Source organism: Actinia tenebrosa, unplaced genomic scaffold, assembly GCF_029948245.1.
Source record: "Actinia tenebrosa isolate PJP-AT-01 unplaced genomic scaffold, QUT_ActTen_1.0 PGA_scaffold0__85_contigs__length_37466705, whole genome shotgun sequence".
NCBI classification, from domain to species: Eukaryota; Metazoa; Cnidaria; class Anthozoa; order Actiniaria; family Actiniidae; genus Actinia; species Actinia tenebrosa.
In genome coordinates, this window is record NW_028292569.1 from 13,264,492 (window position 1) to 13,285,812 (window position 21,321).

General features: G+C 44.6%; 1 protein-coding gene across 1 annotated transcript; it reads left to right on the forward strand.

Annotated features, from left to right (window-relative positions):
* Positions 1-31: 31 nt before the first annotated feature.
* Positions 32-21,230, forward strand: LOC116301757 (uncharacterized). Its single transcript, XM_089031768.1, has 7 exons — positions 32-298; positions 17,288-17,821; positions 18,283-18,394; positions 18,750-18,938; positions 19,294-19,349; positions 19,563-19,707; positions 19,953-21,230. Exons 1-7 carry the CDS (start codon positions 149-151, stop codon positions 20,153-20,155), a joined length of 1,389 nt encoding a protein of 462 aa, XP_088887894.1. The 5' UTR covers positions 32-148; the 3' UTR covers positions 20,156-21,230.
* Positions 21,231-21,321: the final 91 nt, after the last annotated feature.

Consider the following 21,321-nt stretch of genomic DNA (forward strand, 5'->3'; position numbering starts at 1 on the left):
AAGACTGGGTACTACCAAGGAGTCGCGCCGTTTTACAAAAATTCAAACGGTTTGTTTTCGATGAGAGAAAAAAATATTTCCTAGTTTACCTCTGTTTTCCTTAGACTTTTTAAAGAAAAATCGAATTTCATGAACAAGAGACGTGCGTATGTTCAATAATATGCCTGTAGTGACGAGATCATGTGGTAGAAAAGTCCCGAGAAGAAGGATCGAAGACCCGACTCCAAGAACTTGTAAAACAACAGCAAAGAGAAGGAAAGACGTGTCTGATGAAGAAAACGAGAGACCTCCGAAAAAGGTACTGTTGATCTGAGCTTGTTCCCTCTTTTGTAAGAATTATGGTAGGGTTATATTGAATGATAGATGTTGGAGAGGATCAAGGATTTGTTTACAATTTTGAATCGTCCTTAGACTGATCAAAATTCAATATGTTTTAGTTGTCTGAAATATAAATCTTTTACAGTGTAAGCTCATATGTCTTTTTTTCATGAATAAATATAGTTCATGTAGGCTTAGGTCGTACTAATTAATCCCTAAAAAGCATACATATTTATAGCGACTTGTCTTCATATTAAATATGAAGAGCTACATGTAATTAGTAAGTTCAGTGTTTCCAGTGCTTTATAATTCAGTTATGTTTGCAAAGCAGCAGTAAGGGGGACTCGCGGTCAATGTCAAAGATTTACGGGTTTTACAGGCGGTTTAAGGAAGGCGCCGGCAGCGGGAAATACCCGCGCGACAAGTCCTTACTGCTGCTGTGTTGGGAATCAAAGATATCGCAAACGGAGGTTAAGATATCCTTTACATATAGATGGACACCATCACAAGCATTCGAAATAAAACTGTGCGCCGACTGCAAACTCAGGTGTTGGATCGCCTGGATGCTGACTTTGCCTTCACAACATTTATGGAGGGAGATACGGACGAGACGATGACAGAAGAAAGGGCTGAAAGAATAATTAACTTAATACCCGAAGGTAACTACCGGTTGGAGCTAACGTTCATAAAGTATTTAGACGGCGAGTGGATGATAGAAAAGGGGCGCAATCCTATCAGGGCGTCTGGTAAGAAGGACCTGTTTGTCTTAAACGAAAACACACGCCCGGGAGCATTGGTAGGAATAGACATGCTGTTCTACGAGGTTGCTTACCCGGTTACCGTAGTCATTTACGGTGCGTACGAGATAAAGACGCCAGACGTTAAGAAGTTGAAACCGATGCGACATCCCGGTAACTGCGTAGGGAAGTTAGTAAGAGAGTTCTTTGAAGACTCCTCTCGGGGCGGTAAACTGACTTTAAAGAGAAGAGAAGCCATCAGGAAATGGGAAAAAGATACTAATAGGACCGGAGGGTCGATAGACAACATCAAGAAGTTAGAAACGGCGCTGGAGAGGCGAATCCATGTGAAAGATATCACCGACGGCTTTATTTACTCCGGAACACACAAATATGGGGGCCGTGGTGCGCCTATAGTCATCTACCAGCACAATGGGCACGCCTGGCGCGAACTGCGGTTCCCAAGAAAGAAGGAAACGAAGGTCTATAAGAATTCTCCATTGGCAGAGTTAATCCATGAGAATTCCATTTGGTTGATGGATTCAGAAGGAAGTCAGTTTATGACGCAAGACGGCACTTTGTATCGACCCGAAATTGAACAACAGCGCATTCAAAGCGCCTGCGAGACTTTAGGAGAAGACTTCTCCGACGAAGTGCTTAGCAGTCGCAGCTTGGACTTCTTAGCCGCAAAGAAAAGAAATGGATGGAAACCTACCCCAAAAGAGTTCGGAGACATAGCCAAAGCCTGTGTAGAACACGGTCACGGTGGTCTGTGGAACATGGAATACGACGAAGACCAATACGTGTCTTTGGATATGAAACACTGTTACCCTGCAAGCTTTAAAGGCCTAGGAGATTGTAAGGGATATTACGACCGTTACGGACATCCAGATTCACAGTTCTTTCGTGTTGCGTTGGATGGTCACTACGACTCCCCGGCAACGGGGTTTGTACGATTGACCTCTTGGAAATTAGCGTCGGGCCTGCATCCAATAATCTATGCGTGGTACGGAAAGCACCTGCAGGAGAAAGAATGGATACCGGTGCCCTTATTGAAGTTCTTTGAAGAGCGTAAGCTGCTAGAATACACAGCGCATGAAGCCATACTTTGTCATAGCGCCTTTACACAATGGCTCCCAGAGCACAACCCCACAGCGCGGATTGTTATAGGTAAATTCACACAGGGCGCTAAAGAAGGAGAAAAACATATGCAGCGTCGCTTGATAACAGACGAAGGCGAACTAAGCTTCCTTATAAAGCGCGCATATGACCAAGGAACGATGGTGTCCGTGGAGAAATGGGATTATTTCATAGAAGCCGAGCAGAGAGAACGTAAGTGGAATGCTTTGTGTTACTACCAGGACCATCGACCACAGTATTATCATCTGCGTGCCAGCATGCTTGCATATGCGCACATTAACCTTCTCGCGATGTTACTGCGGTTTGACAAAGAGGACGTTCCGCGCGTAGCTACGGATTCCTTGTACGTAAAGCCCGAAGTGTTAGAAAAGATGAAGGAATTCTACACCGACGACGAACTCGCAGAAAGTGGTCAATGGCGTGTCAAAGATGAAGAAATAAAAGCTTGGAGAGAACGCGTAGAATATCACGGCGAGCACACCCGGGGCACCGTAACGCCGACGGAAGAGCCATTACCGTCGGTTGCGGACCCAATCTCTTACCAACGCTTCTCTTACCTTTACGGTACGGGAGGCAGCGGTAAGACGACGCGCGTACTGCAGTTATTCCCAAAAGTAAAGGTGCTAACGCCAACGCACCGTTTGGAAAGAGAACTCTGCGAAATGGGCCACGACGCACAAACGTACCACAGCTTCTTTCGTTGGAATGGCCAAAAGTGGGTACCTGAAGCCATCCACGACATACCTCCGGTGATACTTTGGGATGAGATTTGCACCGTACCTTTGGAAATCCTGCAGGAGTTCGTAGAATTCCTCCGCGGGAAATGTCAAGTAATATTCGCCGGAGATCCATGCCAGCCTCCTCCTATAGCCGGAGAGATGCCCCACGAATGGCTAAAAGATTTCGTAGACCATGCGGAGGAAATTAACACCGACTACCGCAGTAAGGATCAAGTAAGAAACCTGAAAGCGGAATTAAGGGGCCTTAGTGACGCCGATCAATGCAAAACACTGCGCAAACGCGTACGAGCGAAGAAATACGAGGACTTCCTTTACACATGGCATCCAAAGGATCTGGTGCTGAGCAGCAAACGCGCAGCACAGTCTCGCATACAAAAGGATTTGCTAAATATACACCGAGAGCGCTTCCCTACGCATCCCGTACCTGTTTGTTATAAACCCCACGACACCCGCATGCAAAAAAAAGACGTCTGGGTACCTGGTACCGACATCCAACTGCAGAACGCAGTAACGCACGATAAAGCCTGGGTACCCATAGAAAAGGCGGAAAAAATAACCTCCCATCCAGACTGGCGCTTGGGCTATTGCATGACAGTCCACAGCGCGCAAGGGCTTACCATAAAAGAAACCTTATGGATCATAGACCAGCGGCTGTGTTGGAGCAACCTTATCTACACCGCCGTAAGTCGTGTGGAGTATGCCAAGCAACTAAAAAGGGCCTGGGGGCCGCAACTGCGTTACGACCGCACCCCAGAAGACATAGCCAAAGAGAACATTGCTAAGAAACTCCTTCGCTACAAGCGGCACGACGAAGAAAAAAATATGACGTTCGACCTATGCGTGGACGACGTCTATAAGAAAGGGGCAAGGTGTGCCAAATGTAACATACCTCTACTATGGAGGTTTGACCCAAATGACGATCAGCAGTTCTCCGTGGATCGCATAAATAACAAACGCGGCCATTGCAGAGGCAACGTAAGACTGACATGCCTAGAGTGCAATCGGGCGCGTGGAGCAGCACTACTTTGAGTCTTTGGGAACTATGAGCAGCTCTTCCTTGACGAATCCGCGACTTGGGCCATTTAGGTAATACAACACGGGTTGCCCTTCCTTGGTGACGGACTTTGAAATCTCATACGTTTCCAAAGACCAGTTAGGATCCGTGGCTCTCTTACTGCCACCTTCGAGTTCCCCCGGCTGATAGAGGTATCGGACCACTGTGTCGCGGGGTAGCTTTTTTTCCTTCAGTCCGACCGCCCTCGAACTTCTGACGTAGGACTTGTGTTCCACGTGTTTCTTCTTTATAGCATCCTTGGGTTTCATTCCCGTAGCCCTGGCCGCCTCGTTGTTCAAAGCCGCGACGACCTGGGGGAGCCTCTGGGTCCATTCCCTGTTGCGTTTGGAGGGATCTTCCAGCTCTTTCCAATACTGGTACCCAAAGAGGCGCTCGGCCAAGGTCTTATTAAATCTTTCGACAATGCTCTGACCCCTGTGGTACTCTGCTTCGGCTCTCCTAATCTTGGTGCTGTGGTCTTTCAGGGTCTTAGTAACCACGCCCATGAACTCTGTCCCCGCATCCACTTGCAGCAGCTTAGGCCATTTCAAGACGCGCTTATAAATCCTACCTAGGGCTTCTGCGACTTCCCCAGAATCCTTGCTGGTTATGGGTTCGGCGTCTTTGTATCTGCTTGCGATATCAACTACGGTCAAAGCGTATCTATAGGTCTTTCTTCGCACCTTGTCATGTGGTAAGAAAAGCAAATCCGCCTGATGAACTTCATTGGGGGCATTTACGGTAAAGCTGGGCCTGGGAATGTACTTAGGCACGGGAAGATAAACCTGCCAGAGGGTTTGTTTTTTTAACCAGTTCTTAGCCGTTTCTTCTGATACCCTGGCCGCGGTCGCGAGTTTCTTGATAGCTGACGCTCCTTTCCAATAGCCTTCAGGCCCATAGTAAATCCTCTTGAGTTTGTCCTCTACGCGGCCCATTATATGAATTCCAGGACGAGATTGATCTTGCGTCCGTTGAAATCCACCGTCTTTCCGTCCACTTTAATGGTGATGTTTATGCTTTCTACCAAATTAGACAAGTCATAGCTCAAAGAAATGGGAGTGTATTCTACTGGGTCAAATGGATTACCTTTGGGTAGAAACTTGGACATAAGAGAAGACTTTTCTCCATTGTTGTAACTATGGACCAAGTCGCAATAGACTTCGTAAGAGGATGCGACTTTCCATTTCACAGGTATGGCTGCGTTGGTAATTGTCTTGCCCGAGGCACATAATAAAGATCCCAATGGGTCAAGCTTTCCAAAAGTTACTGAATAGTTTGGCATATTATGTTTGAGGGTCATTTCGTGCGGCAATCCCGTGGTGAGAGTATAACCGCGCTTGGCGAGCTCCTTAGCAAGGGTGATTGGTGTGTAATGTCCATCGGGCAGCATTACGCCTTGATAATTGCCGCCGCCTTTATGCTCAGTGACCAAGGCATTGACTAAATTATACCAAGAATTGTACAAAGAGCAACTAACCAGCCTAACCTTATGGGCTTTAATGGGGGGATTCAAATAAGTGGTAAAGTTATTTTTATCGCTTTCCAAGAAGACGATCATTATATTAGATACGCCAAAGCTACGCCTCCTGCCAGCCCTGCGACTCCTACGAAGACCAACTCGCTATCTTTTTGTTTCTTAGAAGGCTGGTAGTAATCCTTAAACTGGGGCTTTCTCAATCCCATCGATGCCGCGGGGTGTGCTTGCGCATAGAGCTTAAAGGCGTAGTCCGTGTTTTCGAAGTTCTTATCCGCCTGCATCTTGTCTTGGTAGTTCTTGTCCAACCAATCCCTGTAAGCTTGTCTTTTTTCATTCCAAGCCGCCACGTCTCGCTGATATTTCTCCAGCGCTAAGTCGTGTCTCTTCCTTTCGGCGGCTAAATCTCCGCTGCGATCACCTCTAACTAATCTATCCAAATATTGACCGCCATAATTAGCTCCAGTGAATGCTAAGGCTGCAATGACTCCACCTGCGACCACGCTAGCCATTATATATTAGAAAATCACAGAGATTTTCGCGAGTTACGTCGTTGGCAGGTACTTTTCCTTCCGTAGGTAATCCTTTACCATGATAGCCCCGCCTACGGCAGCGGTCATTTTAGCAAAATTAGCGAAGCTCTTGCTTGGGTCTTCAGTAAAGTCTTCTTTGAGCACTTTCTTACCTACCCAACCAATACCCGCAACGATGGAAGTAATAATAGCTGCTTCTTCAACAGTTTTCAACAACGCGGTCGACATTATATTACAAAGCGAGAAGGTTATTACTCCATTTCAGGGATCTTACTTTTTCTAACAGCCGGCTCCACAGGTGCGTGCACGGGCGCGTGATATGTTGGTGGTTCTACCTTTTTCGTTGCCCGCCATTGTAAGTAAAGGCTGCCTGCAGCTATGATGACTCCTAACGCGCCGATGACGTACCCAGGATTAATAAAGGATTCCTCTTCTCTTTCCTCCACCTTTTCTTCTTTTTTGGCTTTGTTCTTCCTATTCATCTCCGCGAGCTTCTTTCCCGCGGCAACTCTGCCTGGGGATTTAGCCTTGGTGATTCGTTGCTCCTCTTGGGGCTGCTCTACCTTCGACTCTGGTTCCATTTATATCTAAGGACTTGAAGGACTTGATAAGTAACTTAATAGGACCTGAGCAAGTACTTAAGGACGACTTGACTAAGTACTTGAGGACGACTTGACTAAGTACTTAAGGACGACTTGACTAAGTACTTGAGGCGACCTGGGTAATTCCTGAGGACGACTTGACTAAGTGATCAGGTACCTCAGCAAGTGCCGCCTGGAAGACCTTTTCGACTTCTCTGTCCTTCTTGAAGTCTTTCCAAGATGTCGTAAGTTCCTTCAAGTCGACGTGCTGAGCTACGTGCAAAGCCGCAGAGGCGACTGCCATGAACTTACCACACTTCAAAGACAACCACCCGCAGGTTATCTTAAGTTCTTGGGCGATGACATAGTCCTCGCTTATGTCCTTCCGCAGTTGCTCCACGTCGTCTATGGGCAGTGCAAGTCCGAGGAGCTTGGTGGCAAGTCGGATAGCGGAATCTGCTACGGCGTCCGTGGTCTTACTTGCAAGGGCGGCCTCGTACCTCTTATGGAACTTTTTAACTTCCTCTTCTGACAACTTATTAACCTGCTCATGGGTAAGTTCCTTGCCTATCATTTCTTTGCACTTCCCAGATGACACAAGGATGTTGAGTTGTTCCTTAAGGTTACTTTCATCTAGCTGTGTGGGGACTTCATCTAAGAGCTGCTCAATATCCATATACATTAGGAGTTAAAGATCGGAGATCTTTATGGAATACGGAAACCTCAAAGAGAAGATCATCTTGGAATGTTGGTGCGTTTTTAAATGCCGCATGTATTCGTGTAACTGTTCCTTGCTTATCTCGCCGCCATAGTCGCTTAAGATGGTTTCCAGATCAGACTTGCTCGGAGTATAAAATACGACAAGTGAACCTATGTTTTCCCTGAAGGGCTTAGAGACGCTGGTAAGCTGCTGCGAGAGCAACCAAACGCTGATGTTGTCGTGTCGGCCGCTAAAGGCGAGCTTCACTAATTCGGAGGTGCGTCTTTTCACGTCATCCCCGCAGGCAATGTCATCCAGTATGAGTAAAGTCTGAGTATCCTTAGGGAATTGCTTATGCCAAAACTTAAGGTGGCTGGATAACTCGTTGGGGTCTAAGATATCTACGAAGAAGTCGTCATCTTTCACTCCTATGCCCGTCCAGGTGCGGTTATTCACGTAGGTGGGGCATAATAGCACGATATAGTCGAAGCGGTATCTAAAGGGTCCTAATAGCTGCTCTACCACGAACTGGGTCTTTCCGCAGCCGGTGGGTCCTACTATCAGAGCGTTACAGGGCATGTGATCTGGGTTCATTATATCCCTTCTTTCGAAGGGAACTTGTTCCCTGATATATATGGAGCCAGTGGAAGCAGTGCAAAGAATTGTCGCCGACGCAAAGGATAAAAAAGACACCATAGAAATGCAAAGGAAGGAGATCGATCGGCTGAAAGAGCGCGTGCAGGAGTTGTACGATGAAATGTGCGGTCTGAAGCGTGCAGAACGGTTTGGCGCGCTGATAACGATGGCAACGTGGGCTAAGGAGTCCGTTAAGGACTTCATGCGATATCCCCTGTAGAATGTTGACAATAAGGTTAAATCTTTGTTAAGGATGCCTGGAAACTATTTAAAAAGTGTCTTAGAATGTTAACAATAAGGTTAAATCTTTGTTAAGTCGTCCATAAGCTATTCCAAAAAATGCCTCAGAATGTTGACAATAAGGTTAAATCTTTGTTAAGGATGTTAAATGGAGGCTAAGATATTGTTAAGTATATATGGACTGCTTGTTGTGTAAGAAGGTGTTCAGCACCAAACAAAGACTTCAATACCACGTTCGTCGCGGCGTTTGTACAAAGAAACCCCTTAGCCGCGCTTGTAAGGATTGCGGTAAGGAATTCAGCACCGTTCAAAAGATGCAACAACATCAGGATAAACGCATTTGTGGGCTTTGTAAGGACTGTAATAAGGAATTCCACAACCCCTTCGAAATGCAGCAGCATCTGAAAAGGGGCGTCTGTAATCGAACCAGACAGTGTAGTTTCTGTAATAAGATACTTAGTAGTCGTCAACGTTTACAGACGCACCGGAGAACGCATGAAGTGAATTATAGGTTTCTCTCCCGCGCTTACGACTTGGAAGGCGTGGATTGCTACCAATGTGCGGATTTGATGTGTCGCTGCCCGCATAAAGAGGATTACTTAAGGAATCGCATAGATTACCATAAGAAGATAGTCCGTACTTTCCCCTCTTTTGAACGCGCCGAAGGTGTCCTGTGGACTAAAAGGGAGTATTGGAGGCAGGAGTGCGATCGTTGTGGTTGTGTTAGAGAAGAGGAACATATCTTCAACTGTCTTAACAAAGATTTAACCTAAACGTCAACATTCTGAGACACTCTTTGAAATAGTTCCCAGGCATCCTTAACAAAGATTTAACCTAAACGTCAACATTCTGAGACACTCTTTGAAATAGTTTCCAGGCATCCTTAACAAAGATTTAACCTAAACGTCAACATTCTGAGACACTCTTTGAAATATATGATACGCAATAGCATTTCTTGGGGCCTTTAATAGTAAAGCAGGGTTTGTGCAAAGAGTCTCAAATCTTGATCTTATTTTTATTTATTATTATTAAATATTAAAAAATAAAGGCCCCTTTTAAAGCAGCCTCAATATATGCTAGCCTACGCAGCCGCATTCCTTGGAGGATTCCTGATCGCCCTTTCAATATATGGACTGTATTACGTGCGAACTACCTGCCGACTGCATAATCCCTGAAACTTGTAAGCCGCCGATACCCAAACCGCGTAAAAAATACACCTGCCTTCACTGTGGCAGTGCATTTCTCGAAGAATCCTTTGTGGGGCATTGGTGCTCGGCTGACCCAAAGGCGCAGCGGACCCTATTAGACGTCCTTACGAATGCAGAGGACTCTCAGGCTCGTACTTGACCACGTCAAATACCCACCTGCCATCCTTTTTACCATGACTCATGACATGGGTAACGTCCTGCCCTTCGATGGCGTACCTTATCCTATCGGGCGCCCAAAGGGTGTATGTTCTTTTTTTATTCTTTAAGACCAAACGCAGGCGGTCCAAGTCTTCAAAGACCACGTAATTCTTTATCTCGTAAATCTCCCCCACGGTTAAATCCCTCCAGTGTGTTTGTATGAACTTTAACTCGTTAAATTTATCCTTATTCATTATACCTATGGAATATTCTCAAATGCGTTGCCAGAGTCTGCGCGCTTTTAAAGCGCTTGCAGCACCACCTACATGGCAGGCGAATTCCTTGTGCATACTCCGTGATCTCCCTGCAAATGACATCGTAGTCGCTGCTAATCATTACCTTATAACCGTTTTCTTCATACCTCTGCAACAGGCGACGTTGGTCCTCAGATAATGCCCCGTTGCCTTTTGGAGTCTTCAGCTCGATGCAGAAGCCACGGTAATGGGTGTGCGCATTCAGGATGAGCAGGTCGGGTTGCCCTCGCTGATATCCTTTCTGCCAGCACTTTATGCGTTTGCCGTCCGAATCCTGCAGTTCGCCTAGACCAGGGGTCACGAGCATTTTGGGGTAAAACCTGCGGATGTAGTCCACTACCTTTTTATGCAGGTCGAATTCATTTTCGATCTTAAATACCAACTTGTTTGGACCGTCGAAGCGCTTGTCTATTGCATATTTACCCGTCTTACGCAGCGCGGGTAGGACTTCCTCAAAGACCCAATCACGAAACTCCACAGCTTTGGGTAGTTTGGAGCTAAATATCAGTTCGTACAAACCAGGTTCGGATATAAACACGGAATGTGGTTGCGTAGTAGGGGAGCGGTGATTTGAAGCCCCTTGTAGATCAACCCATCTTTTCTGGTATTTCTCAGATACGTGTGCTCTAATTGCATCTCTAGGGCGCTCATAGCCCAACGCCAAAGCCACCTCCTTTGCTTTAAAGTACAGTTTGTCGCCTTGCACTATGCATTGCAGTTTGGTTTCGTTGTTTTGAAATACGCGAAGCATATTATACGTAAGGAATATTTTTTATCCTTTTGCTTGGCTCAAGGAACGCGAGCCTAGTAGGCAACGCTCTTTAGCTGATTCATTTCTACGCTCAGTTGCGCGTCTGAGACTACGAAAACGTAGCAGTTTATTTTGTCGCCGTCGCTCGCACTGGTGTTTTTGGTGCGTTTGATCTCCAATGTTATGCCATCCTGCGTATTTACTAGACGTAAACCCTGACCATGTAGGTCTTCGTCGTTCGTCGTGCGCATATCGATCCATAACGCATACTTATCCTTAAAGAATTCCTCAGGGCTAATTTGGTCGCCAAACTTGCGCATGGCCTCCCTGTACACGTCTTCAGGCTTTATACCCTGGGAGTAGACCTTGTTTGGAACGCCATTAACGCTTACTCCTACGTTAGTAATGTTGGGGTTATGGAAGGCTTCTGAGTCGCGCTTGCCGGCCTCGTAGGGCTTAGCAAACACCAGCATTAGCCCCGTGAGACTTCTTCGGGGGAGGTTAATGCTTTGGTTGATAACCTCGTCCGTCTTATCCAAGAAGCTAAATGTCTTATACATCACTACGTGGTCGTAAAGGAATGCCTTCCCTGCGCTGTATTCCATGCCAGCGCTACGGGCCAGCTCTTCGCTGTATACCGTTTCGTACTGTAGCTCTAAGTTGGTGATAGAATAAGGATCAACAGCCCCGCTAATTGCGCTGTCCATGCCTCCAATGACGTTCGTAGTGTCCGCCAAGGTTACTTCAAACTGTAACTCGGATAACTGTCTGGGGTAGTACACGCCATGATTCGTAATCACTTCAAAGTCCAAAGGGATAACGTACTTGCTACCATAAGCGGTCTTTACCCTTGTTGCGTCTGCTACTGCGGTTGCTCCGCTGGAGTCCGTAGGTGCCGGGTTGGTGTCGCTGCGAAGCTTACGTAGGATAACACTACCAATTCCCTGCTCTATCTTTTGTGCACGGTCGAAGGCTGTTAGCCACAGATCCTTATACGTGGTGTACAAATCATACCTATTCAAATCCAAGAGGGATTCCCCTGCGAACTTGATTCTCATCTTAGAGACGAGGTTCCTACCCACATTATTGACGGTATAGCGCTTGTCCTTGGTGCTTGGTTGTATTGCTAGGTCAAACCTTAAAGCCAAGGTGCCGGGTACCAATACTAGGTTATCTGTTAGGCGGGGCACGCCTACGTACAAGGTTTCTCCTGGCTTTGCGCTAGAAGGCGTAAAGGTGACCCGGTGAAAGGTGCGTTCTGCTTTCAGTCCGCCAACCTGCTTAGGTAATGCGTTGGGATTTAACTTTGAGCTTATCATATATAATGGAAGTAGAAGGAACAGACCCCGACTTCGATCCCACCACTGAGGAAGGTCAGGCTGACATTAACGACGGTGATGAAGAACCGCTGCTTCCCACCCAACAAGTCGACGATTCCCTAAGGGATAGGATTGCAAAGGCCCTAAGACATCCCAAAGCACGCGAGTACACGTTTCCGCGTGAGCACATAGAGCTTCAAAACATGGGCGAGCCGGAAGCAGCCGCGCGGGAAACCGTAGAGTGGGCAATGCAAGAGCTAACGCAGCGCTATTCCCACCTCGATGCCGACGGCATAAGACTCACAGAACGCGGAAACAAAGTCCTCATAAGCGTCAGAGACCTGAGGTATCCCGACAAAGACCGCTGGACGAAACCACAGCTCCTTTTCGACGAAAATGGCTCGGTCAAGGTCAACGTGGCAAGACTAAGGGGCTTTCAAGAGGCCACCCGAAGCATGTTAGAAGGCTTGGAAGCATTGAATGAAAGGATTGCGATAGAAAAACGCGCTATCGAACTGCAAAAAACGTTAAAAGAAAGGGAGGAAGAATACGCAAAGCAAACTCAGCTAATTGTCGATACCGAAAAAAAGTTCGGCAACGAAAGAATGGTAGAAATGAGAAACCAGTTGGATAAAGCCCTGCGCGATAGGGATAAAGCGCAAAGGGACCTGGAGGAGGCCAAAAGCTCTGGCGCCTCAGCGGAAGCGCTGCGGGAAACGTTGGAAGAAAGGGAGGAGGAATACATGAAGCAAAACCAACGACTCGCCAACGCACATAGAAGGGAGGTCGAATTTAAAAATCAAGAAATAAGTGAGCTGGCAGACCAAAGAACCCGAATTCGGCGTGAAAGGAATCAAGCACAAAAGGCCCTTAACCTCGCCCTGCAAGAGTTGGACTTAAGAAGCGAAGATGCTAATGACTTACAAACTACCATAGCCAGCTCTTTAGTGGAACGGCGGCGGTTAATGGCTGAAATCAATACTAAGGAGGAACAAATCCGGCAAAGAGATCAGGCCATCGAAGACCTGGAGGGGCAAATAGAGCGGCAGCAAGAAGTAATCGAGGACCAAACTCGTACCGAGGAAGAAAGGGAAGCAGCTCAAAAGGAAGTAGATACGCTCGAAATACGCCTTGTGGAATTACAGGCGGAAAAGGAGAAGCTGGAAAAGGAGCTAGGGCTTACCACCAAGGAAAAAGTATTAAGAGGTCTTTTAAAGTATGGCGTTCCTCTAGCATTCGCAATTGCCATTTCCAGCGTGGTAGGTGTAATCCTTAGCACACTTAATGCTGTAGGTAAAGCGGCAAAGGCGATGGGAAAGAAATTAGGCAATGGGCTAACGGACTTAGGTAAAAAAATGGCAGCAAGCATTCCGGGCTTGCTTGGTAGCGTTTTAAGCCTGGTATTAAGAACCGGCGGAGAACTGTTAAAGTTCGTGGGGAATAACATTTGGATCTTGGTTGTCGCTATTGGGGTGGTACTCCTGAAGAAGATGAAGGGCTAATCTTGTCCGAGTATTCTACCGTTGGTTTGTCATCGTCAGACGCCCGAGGTGTTCTCGACTGTGGATAAGTAAATATGGTATTCGCGCCGCCTTGGTAATGCGGAACTAGGGGTATGGCAGTCATAGTGCTAATGGTCTTATGACTCCAAGTAGCATCCGCCGGAGGGGCGTTGGATCCTGAATAAGTAGCATTTATCGAAGTGTAAATAGTAGACGTAGTTGACGTACCGGTATTAATCTGAAGCTTTGCGTATTGACAATTAGCTATCATATGAAAAGTTACCGGCGTCATATCTTCTTGACCCCTGCAGGGCTCATGTGAAAAATGAGCCGACTCCCTCTTATTTTTCTTTATTCTGTGAGGCAGCAACGGATGGTCATTCTCGTCTACGATCCTAAACCCAATACCGTATTCATCCGCCACGCCAATGCTAATAGTGCATATAATCAATCCTAAACCCCCAACCTTCACCCACAATCCAGTGTCAACCCAATCATCGTTGGGTCCGTACCCCTCTTCCCTTAGGTAATGTAAAAACCAATCTTCCTTCGCGTGTGGGTTCATATATTTCAGGCCTAGAGACTAAGCACCGTAAGGGTGCTAATGGTTGCGTGGTTATATTTTTCATCCCTCTGATTTTCTATGCTATTTACGCAAACACTCCCCGTATCATCTACGCGTATCTGCAGCTTTACCTTTCCATGGCAATCGGTAACCATGTGAAAAGTCCAAACGGAAAGATTTTCGGCGCTGCTGGGGTTGGGTTCTACGGAGAAATGCACAGGCTCCCTGTTGTTCGTCTTCGCGCGCATAGGCTGCAGTACGCCGTTCGCATCCAGGAACCTAAAGCCGACGTTGGCATGGCTTGCGGTTCCAATGCAAATGCTACAAAGGATTAACTTCTTTCCCGAGTAGTTCAAATTCACGGACATACCCGCGACATCAACCCAAGATGGTAGGGCATATTTTTTCTCACCTGTGTAAGTCGTATAGACACAATCTACTCCAGCTACGTAGGGGTTGTTCATCGCCATATATGATAGCTCAGACCAACACCCGCGACTGTTAGACCGGCTTTTAATAAGTCATGGTCATATTCCTCTTCTTTTTTAGGCGTTGCTATGCGCGCTTTCTTTAATGGTTCCCTAACCACCGGCGGCTTTGTTTCATGCACTTTCTTTGGCTTCTCCACGAAATGGGGGATGTTCCTAAGAGTGTCAGAGTTCACGTTGTTCACCCCAAACTTCATGTCCTTGGTAGCTCGCTGAAGTTTGTTGTTGTAACCCGAGGCGGAATCGGCGTTGATAACCAAATTACTTGGCATCAACCAACACCCGGGCGACAAGGCGTAATCCAGTCGCACTTTGGATTGCTGCACCGCAAGTTGATACCTTTGAACTGACTTAGAGATCTCATTCTCGATAACAGCGCTTTCAAAGAGGACAAGGAATACTTGTTGCGTTTCCCGTGACGCACCGGAGGCATCTACGATGGGGCTGCGAGTGCTAACCTGGGCCCCTAGAATGCAGTAAACAAAGGCTTCGATGCTTCGATTAATCCTTGCTAGGTTTTTCAGTCCAATGCCCTTTGCGGCAAAGAAAGGCGCCCAAGGATACTTTTCTTTGCTTTCTATGTAGTAAATTAGATTACCCTTCGTTCCGCTGCCTCCTAAGTCGGAGAATTCGTAGGAACTGGGATACCCCATGCCCGGCCTTTCTATGCTGGCACCAACATACGAAGCATAGGTGTAAGTCTCTCCTAAACCATGGGCGGCACCCTCTTTGTTGCGAAAATCAGGGTCGGTAAGCTTAAACTCATTCCTTAATCGCTCCCATGCGACTTTGTCATATTTGTTATCCTTCGGGTTAAAGATAGTGTCACTAGGAAGCGGCGCTCCTAACTCAAACAATATTCTACGAATAGTAAAAGCAACATGAAATCGCAGGAAAGGAATATGGAACATATCCGCGGCTATACCACATCCTTTAGTAGCAGCCCAGACAGCAAAGTTTAACTGCTGCGGCCAATACCGCATGTTGGGACCTGATAACCATTCTCTGGATTCTTTCCCCGAGGTATGTTTCATGGCAGTTTCTTTAAAGATGTCTCTGACTTTTGTCTTGAAAGTCGTAGGACCCACGGGAATCTCCAAAGAGGTAACCATCTTAGCAAAGTCATCCGCTCCACCTTTGTTGTCGTAAAATGGGTAATCCTCTGTTGTCAGCAATAGATTCTCCGGGAAATTAGGTTGCCTTTCTTTATGCTCGGGTTTTGGTTGTAAAATCTTAGGATGCTTTGGCTCCAAGTCCGCATTACTGTACATTTTTTCGCCGTTGAAGTAAATCCCATCGGGTCTACGCTCGAACTTACTAGGGTCTGCATGCGGAAACATCTTCCTAAATGCTCTCCAGTTGGCATAATCCCGGTTGTCATGATGTGGCTGCTCCTCAATATCATTCCCAAAAGCGTCGTACATTAGTATATATAATGGATGTTATACCATCAGCACCTCCACTTTATCCCGATTTACCTAAGGAACCCAACGAATTAAACGCGGAGAACTTCAGGCTTAATAAAGTAAATTTAATCCTGGCTTACTTAGAGGGGCAAACAAAACACTACGAGGAGGTTAGGAAAAAGTATGCTAGAGCCCGAAGCGCGCTGCATAAGATTGCGATAACTTCGGGCTCCATGTCCGTGGCGTTAACAGGCACCGGCGTTGCTACCTCACTCACCGGACCTGGAATAGTCGTTGGCGTTCCTTTGGCCAGCGTCGGAGCCGCCTGCGGCATCGTTTCCGCTGTTACGACAGGTATTATGAAGCAATTATCCGGTAAGATATCCAAGCACGATACTCATATAGCCCTAGCAAGAGCAAAGGCTAACACCATCGCCGACTTAGTCTCCCAAGCTCTGCGGGACCGCCGCATAGACGACGCGGAGTTTTCTTTGATCCTCGCGGAGGAAAAGAAATACGGGGAGTTAAAGTCGGGTAATAAAAAAACCATCGTAAAAGATCTTTCCGAAGAATCTCGCAAAAAGATCTACCAGGAGGCAAAAGAGGAGCTACAAAGAAAACTCGCTCAGTAGACATTTGCTTTGAAAAAAGCGTAGGTGGATTTCGGCTGCACATTTCATCTTCTCGGAATCCATTCTAATAGGGGGTGGTTGGGGTCTATTTTGTAAAATATTTCGTAAATTACGTCAGGGTAATAAGGAATATCCTTATCCAGCCGACAAAACATCCACTCGGCTCTGCTCATATCAGAAACCTCGGGAATAGACTTACCGGTAATTTCAGACAAAAGATAGGGAATAGCTTTGTAATATTTCCCTAGCTTTAATTTTTTCAGCGTTTTCCGTAGACTTTGTGGGGTTGGCTCTTCTAAATGGTCTATGATTTTCTTCTTTACTTCGTTGTCTAAATATACCGGTCGATAACCTTGGATATGACTCATCCAGTCTCGGAAGTATTTTATTCTCTTGTATGGGGTCTTCTTACGACCTCCATTGGCGTAATACTGCTCTCTGGTAGCATTTGGTACAGCATTACGAATATTCTTACCACACTCGTAACACTGTGCTGACGTGTCATCTTCTATTTGCATTTTCTTACCACAACACCAGAAACCCTTGGGCTTGGGTATGTTAACTTTGGATCTTAGGCAAATTATACAGAAGTCATTGGTGAACTTTTTACATTCATGCATATATAAGACAAATATTCCCAACTTTCGCGCAACATATAACAGAACACGGGTATTTCCCGCTGCCGGCGCCTTCCTTAAACCGCCTGTAAAACCCGTAAATCTTTGACATTGACCGCGAGTCCCCCTTATTGCTGCTTTGCAAACTAGCTGTGCTTCCAAAGTGACTTCTTTTTATCATCCAAATTCTGTAGAAGCCCAGTATTGGTGATAAGACAGAGGTAGTTCCTAACGCAGACTGTATCAAGAAGAATGAGGGGATAAAGAAGAGCAGAATACCTCGAAGGTGTTCAGCAGAAAAAAACAAAGTGAAAACTAAAAGCCAGATGATGAAAAATGATGATGATGATGAGACACAGTCTAATACTACTGCCAAAGTGGAGAAGGTTGAAAGCCCACAAGCTACGAATGTACAATGCGTAGAACAACAAACACCTTATAAGTCACCTGTTGCTTCTAGAACAAGATCTTTTAGTGCATTGAGAAGAAGCTATATGAGAAAGAAACAAAATAAAGAAGCTGACAAGTCAAATGATATGGATATGTCTTCAACTTCCACCTCAACAGAGAGCACCGTAGTTGAAAATGCTGGGGAAAATTTTTTGCAGGAGAGAGAGAAGGAAGTTGAAACACCATATCAAGTAAAAGAGATTGATTCTTCTACATGTAATGAAGGAAATAGTATGAAAGAAGGACCTGATGATCATCATGTGAACTCCAATAATGAGGTCAGTGATGTCCTGTAACTCATATTATTAATACTGATTAATGTGAATTATCTAAATACTGGATGTGATGAAATGACATTCCCTGGAGCATTATTGCTTTTTTGAAAACTAACACTTAGGAATGGGGTGAAAACTTTGGTAAATACCCTTTACCCCCCTGCCAAAATGCTTGAAGCTGGGTGTCTGTAGTGATTATTTTTAAACAGACAGTACATTCATGTCTGCAATTGGACTTCCATATTTGGAGATATTTGAGGACAAAATCCAGTATTTAATGCACTTTCAGAGGAGGTGCGTTCTAGGTATGACCCCAATCCTCCCCTCCTGTACCTGTTCTTTTTGACCTTATCACTTAAAGGGACACATTGATCAATACAGATAAAACTTAAGCAAAGAGTTCTATTTGCAAGGGAATAACATGTGGTCTGATACGGGAAAACATTCCACATTTTTTTTGACAGGACAAGAATGACCAGTATTACAAGAATAAGTTCCATGAAATGGTTCAAAACCTAAAACAAATGCAAGAACAGTTCAGTCAAGCTCATCAGAACACACATAAAAACATAACAGGTAAAAATTAGTTTTGCAACCAAAGCTGGTGTGATCATGTGAATCAAGAGGGTGTAGTCGTGGAAAACAATCACTTAACATCTCTGGGGTCCTAGGGTTTAAGGGATTGATATATGGAGCTATTCCCATTATTAAATTGGTATTTTAAAAATGATTTTTGTGAAGGGAGGAAAACTGGAGTACTCAAGATGAGACAAATCTGGGGATTGACACCATTATCACAGCGGCAAGTTAAGAGGCAGTTTATTAAACACACACATGGTACCATATACATCAAACAAACTTCAATCTATGCTTGTTGCCTCAAAGAACATTTTGTGTTGGTAATAACTTACTTTTACTGATTTCAATATAGCCTATGATGCCTTCATAAAGGAGCTGAGAACTAGCCTTGAGCAGGAGAAAAGAAAAAATGCCACCATTGAAGAAGAACTCAGAGAAATCAAAGAACGACTTCTAATGACTTCTAATGAAATTGAGTTGGCAAAAACAAATGAACAACAACACAACAACAGAAGTATTAGTACCGCATGTATACCACAAGGTAAGAATTAACCTTAGAAATTAGATTATACTCACAAAATAGATGGCAAATGTTTGTGCTCATAAGTTAGAGTATTAGTGGCCATCAAAATATATGTACTGCAGTGGAGACCTGTTATTTCAAACCCCAGATATCTGGAACTTTCCATAATCTCAAGCTTGAACCTGTGCCTAATGAATTAGAGTAGATACAATATGTTGTCTCGTAGCCCTGTGAATGGACACCTCTGTATTAGTACATAAATGCTGAAAATTTACAAGCTCAACACCAAGAATTGGCAGAAGACTGTTTATCAAATTAAAGTTTCTTTATCTATTCATTCATTTACTAATATTAAGTATTTAAATTTTTTTAGAACCTTCGCAAAGCGAAGAAAGCAGTCAACTAAGTGAAGTAGAGGATTTGGAAAAGGTACAATCAAATCTTTAGTAGATAGCAGTAATGATAAAAGGGTAAATTATACACCGTGAAAAGATGAAAAAACTTACTGCCGTTTTGGACGCTAGTCCTTCATCAGAGTAAAAGATGTAGATGTTAAATCACTGAAATAGTTTACTTAATTTAATACAAGACAGAGTATGATCTGATGAAAATTTTCTGGTTATTTTTTCCATACACATCTAGACTGAAACTTCCACTCTTCTTGCAATGATAAAGTTCTACGCAGGACTAACTGGTATAACTCTATCTGCCGATATACCACCTTCAAATTCAGAGCTAATTGAGAGCTTTTGCTGTGCATATCGGCCAAAGGGACCAACTGGTCACGGTAAGACATTGACAATACATTGTATATCGTATGCTAAATTTATCTCAGAGGGAAAAAAAACAACTTAAAACAATGGAGGTGTCATTCTCTCTCAGGCACTCGAAAACTGTGGCCAAAGTGAGTCGGCTGTATTTGCAGGCTATGAAGACTGTGTCTCTTCTGACATCACTTTGTGGGTTATTCACTCTTTTAAAACCATTTTAACTAGTCAGGTCTTAATTCTTATATACACTTGTTATTCACAGTTATGGCATTCCGTCTAACCCATGACAAAGAATTTCAAGAATATGAATACAGTCCTAGCTTCCAGACTCCAAAGAGAGGAGAGTTTCTTCATAAGATACCTGGACACCTTAAAGAGACCATGTACTTCAACAGTGACCAAGCACAGTCCTTTCTTTCTTCACTAATCAAAGCTTGTACAGAAAGTGGATCCCAGAAAGTGTAGTCTAAAGTGACTTAGAAAAGTAAGAATTTTAGCACAATCCATTTGTAGTTCTTAATATAGTATAATCCAGTTAGCTCAAACCCTTAGATCTCTTAAACTTCTCGTTATATAAGGCCACGTCCAGTGGATATTTTTTGCAGTTTCATGTGACTATGATATTTCATTTATCCTGGAAATATTAAACCTAGCTTCATTATTTCATACCTCTTTCCTTTGGTCCTCATGGCCAGGAGATTAGAGATAATGGAACTACACTGGCATGTACAGTTCTGAAAACACTGTTAATCCACATACATGTAGCAGATGTCATTTACAAAAGGAAATGTTGAAACTTGTAAAACAATCTGGTAATAGGGATTATTAAATGTGGTTAAATTTAAGCAAAGTTAACTGGGAGTGGAGTGCTGGCCAGCGGTGTGAGACTTGCGCATGCGCAGTTGCTGCATAAGGCCTCGTGGTTGCTGTAGCTGAGTTGCTGTTAGCCATTGCCTTCATATCGCGGTTTTGCCCCGCCCACCCTCCTCTGGTTGGACAAGGTAAGTAGTTTACTTCCACTGTGTAAGCAGTGTGACAGGTGCCGAGGTTGACCCGTGGCTTGGTTGCCATGGTTACCTCTTGCCAGCTAGTTGCCATCGCCTACCGCTTTGCCAGGCACCTACTCTCCATCGTAACGACAAGTTAACAGTGTATAATGGGAACGTTCACATCAAGCACATTGCCTAAAAGCATCCCTTCCAATGTTATTTGAAAATGCCAATCAATATTTTGTTTAATAATCATGTTGCAAAAAAAGGCATTGATAGGTTAGAGTCACCAAAAGCATGTTGCAATGCATGTATTGAAGATTTCTAAGTGTGACACAACATAATAGTATAGAGCATAAAGTACTTTTATAAAGCTATAAAACTGTAATTCTTTTTAAAATGTAGTCCTAGAAATATTCATAGTGACTGATAGAAATTGCGTTTGAACGTGATATTCCACATATAGGTTTCATAAAATCTTGTTTGAGATTCTTACAGTGATTGAGCCTCAGGCTCCAAATTCAATAAACATCTTATTGAAAGTTCCAGTATTTTACAGCCTGTATTTTATTTTTGATTTTCAAAATCACACTTTGAATTACATTTTTCTTACTTTTAGTTTTTTTTTCTTTCTTTTTTTTC

What these genes read in the sequence shown, in the direction of transcription:
- LOC116301757 (XM_089031768.1), top strand. Translation starts at nt 149, where the DNA reads ATGTTCAATAATATGCCTGTAGTGACGAGATCATGTGGTAGAAAAGTC. An exon ending in CACACATAAAAACATAACAG is followed by an intron (nt 18,395 to 18,749) that starts GTAAAAATTAGT and finishes ATTTCAATATAG; the next exon opens with CCTATGATGCCTTCATAAAG. An exon ending in AAAGGGACCAACTGGTCACG is followed by an intron (nt 19,708 to 19,952) that starts GTAAGACATTGA and finishes TGTTATTCACAG; the next exon opens with TTATGGCATTCCGTCTAACC.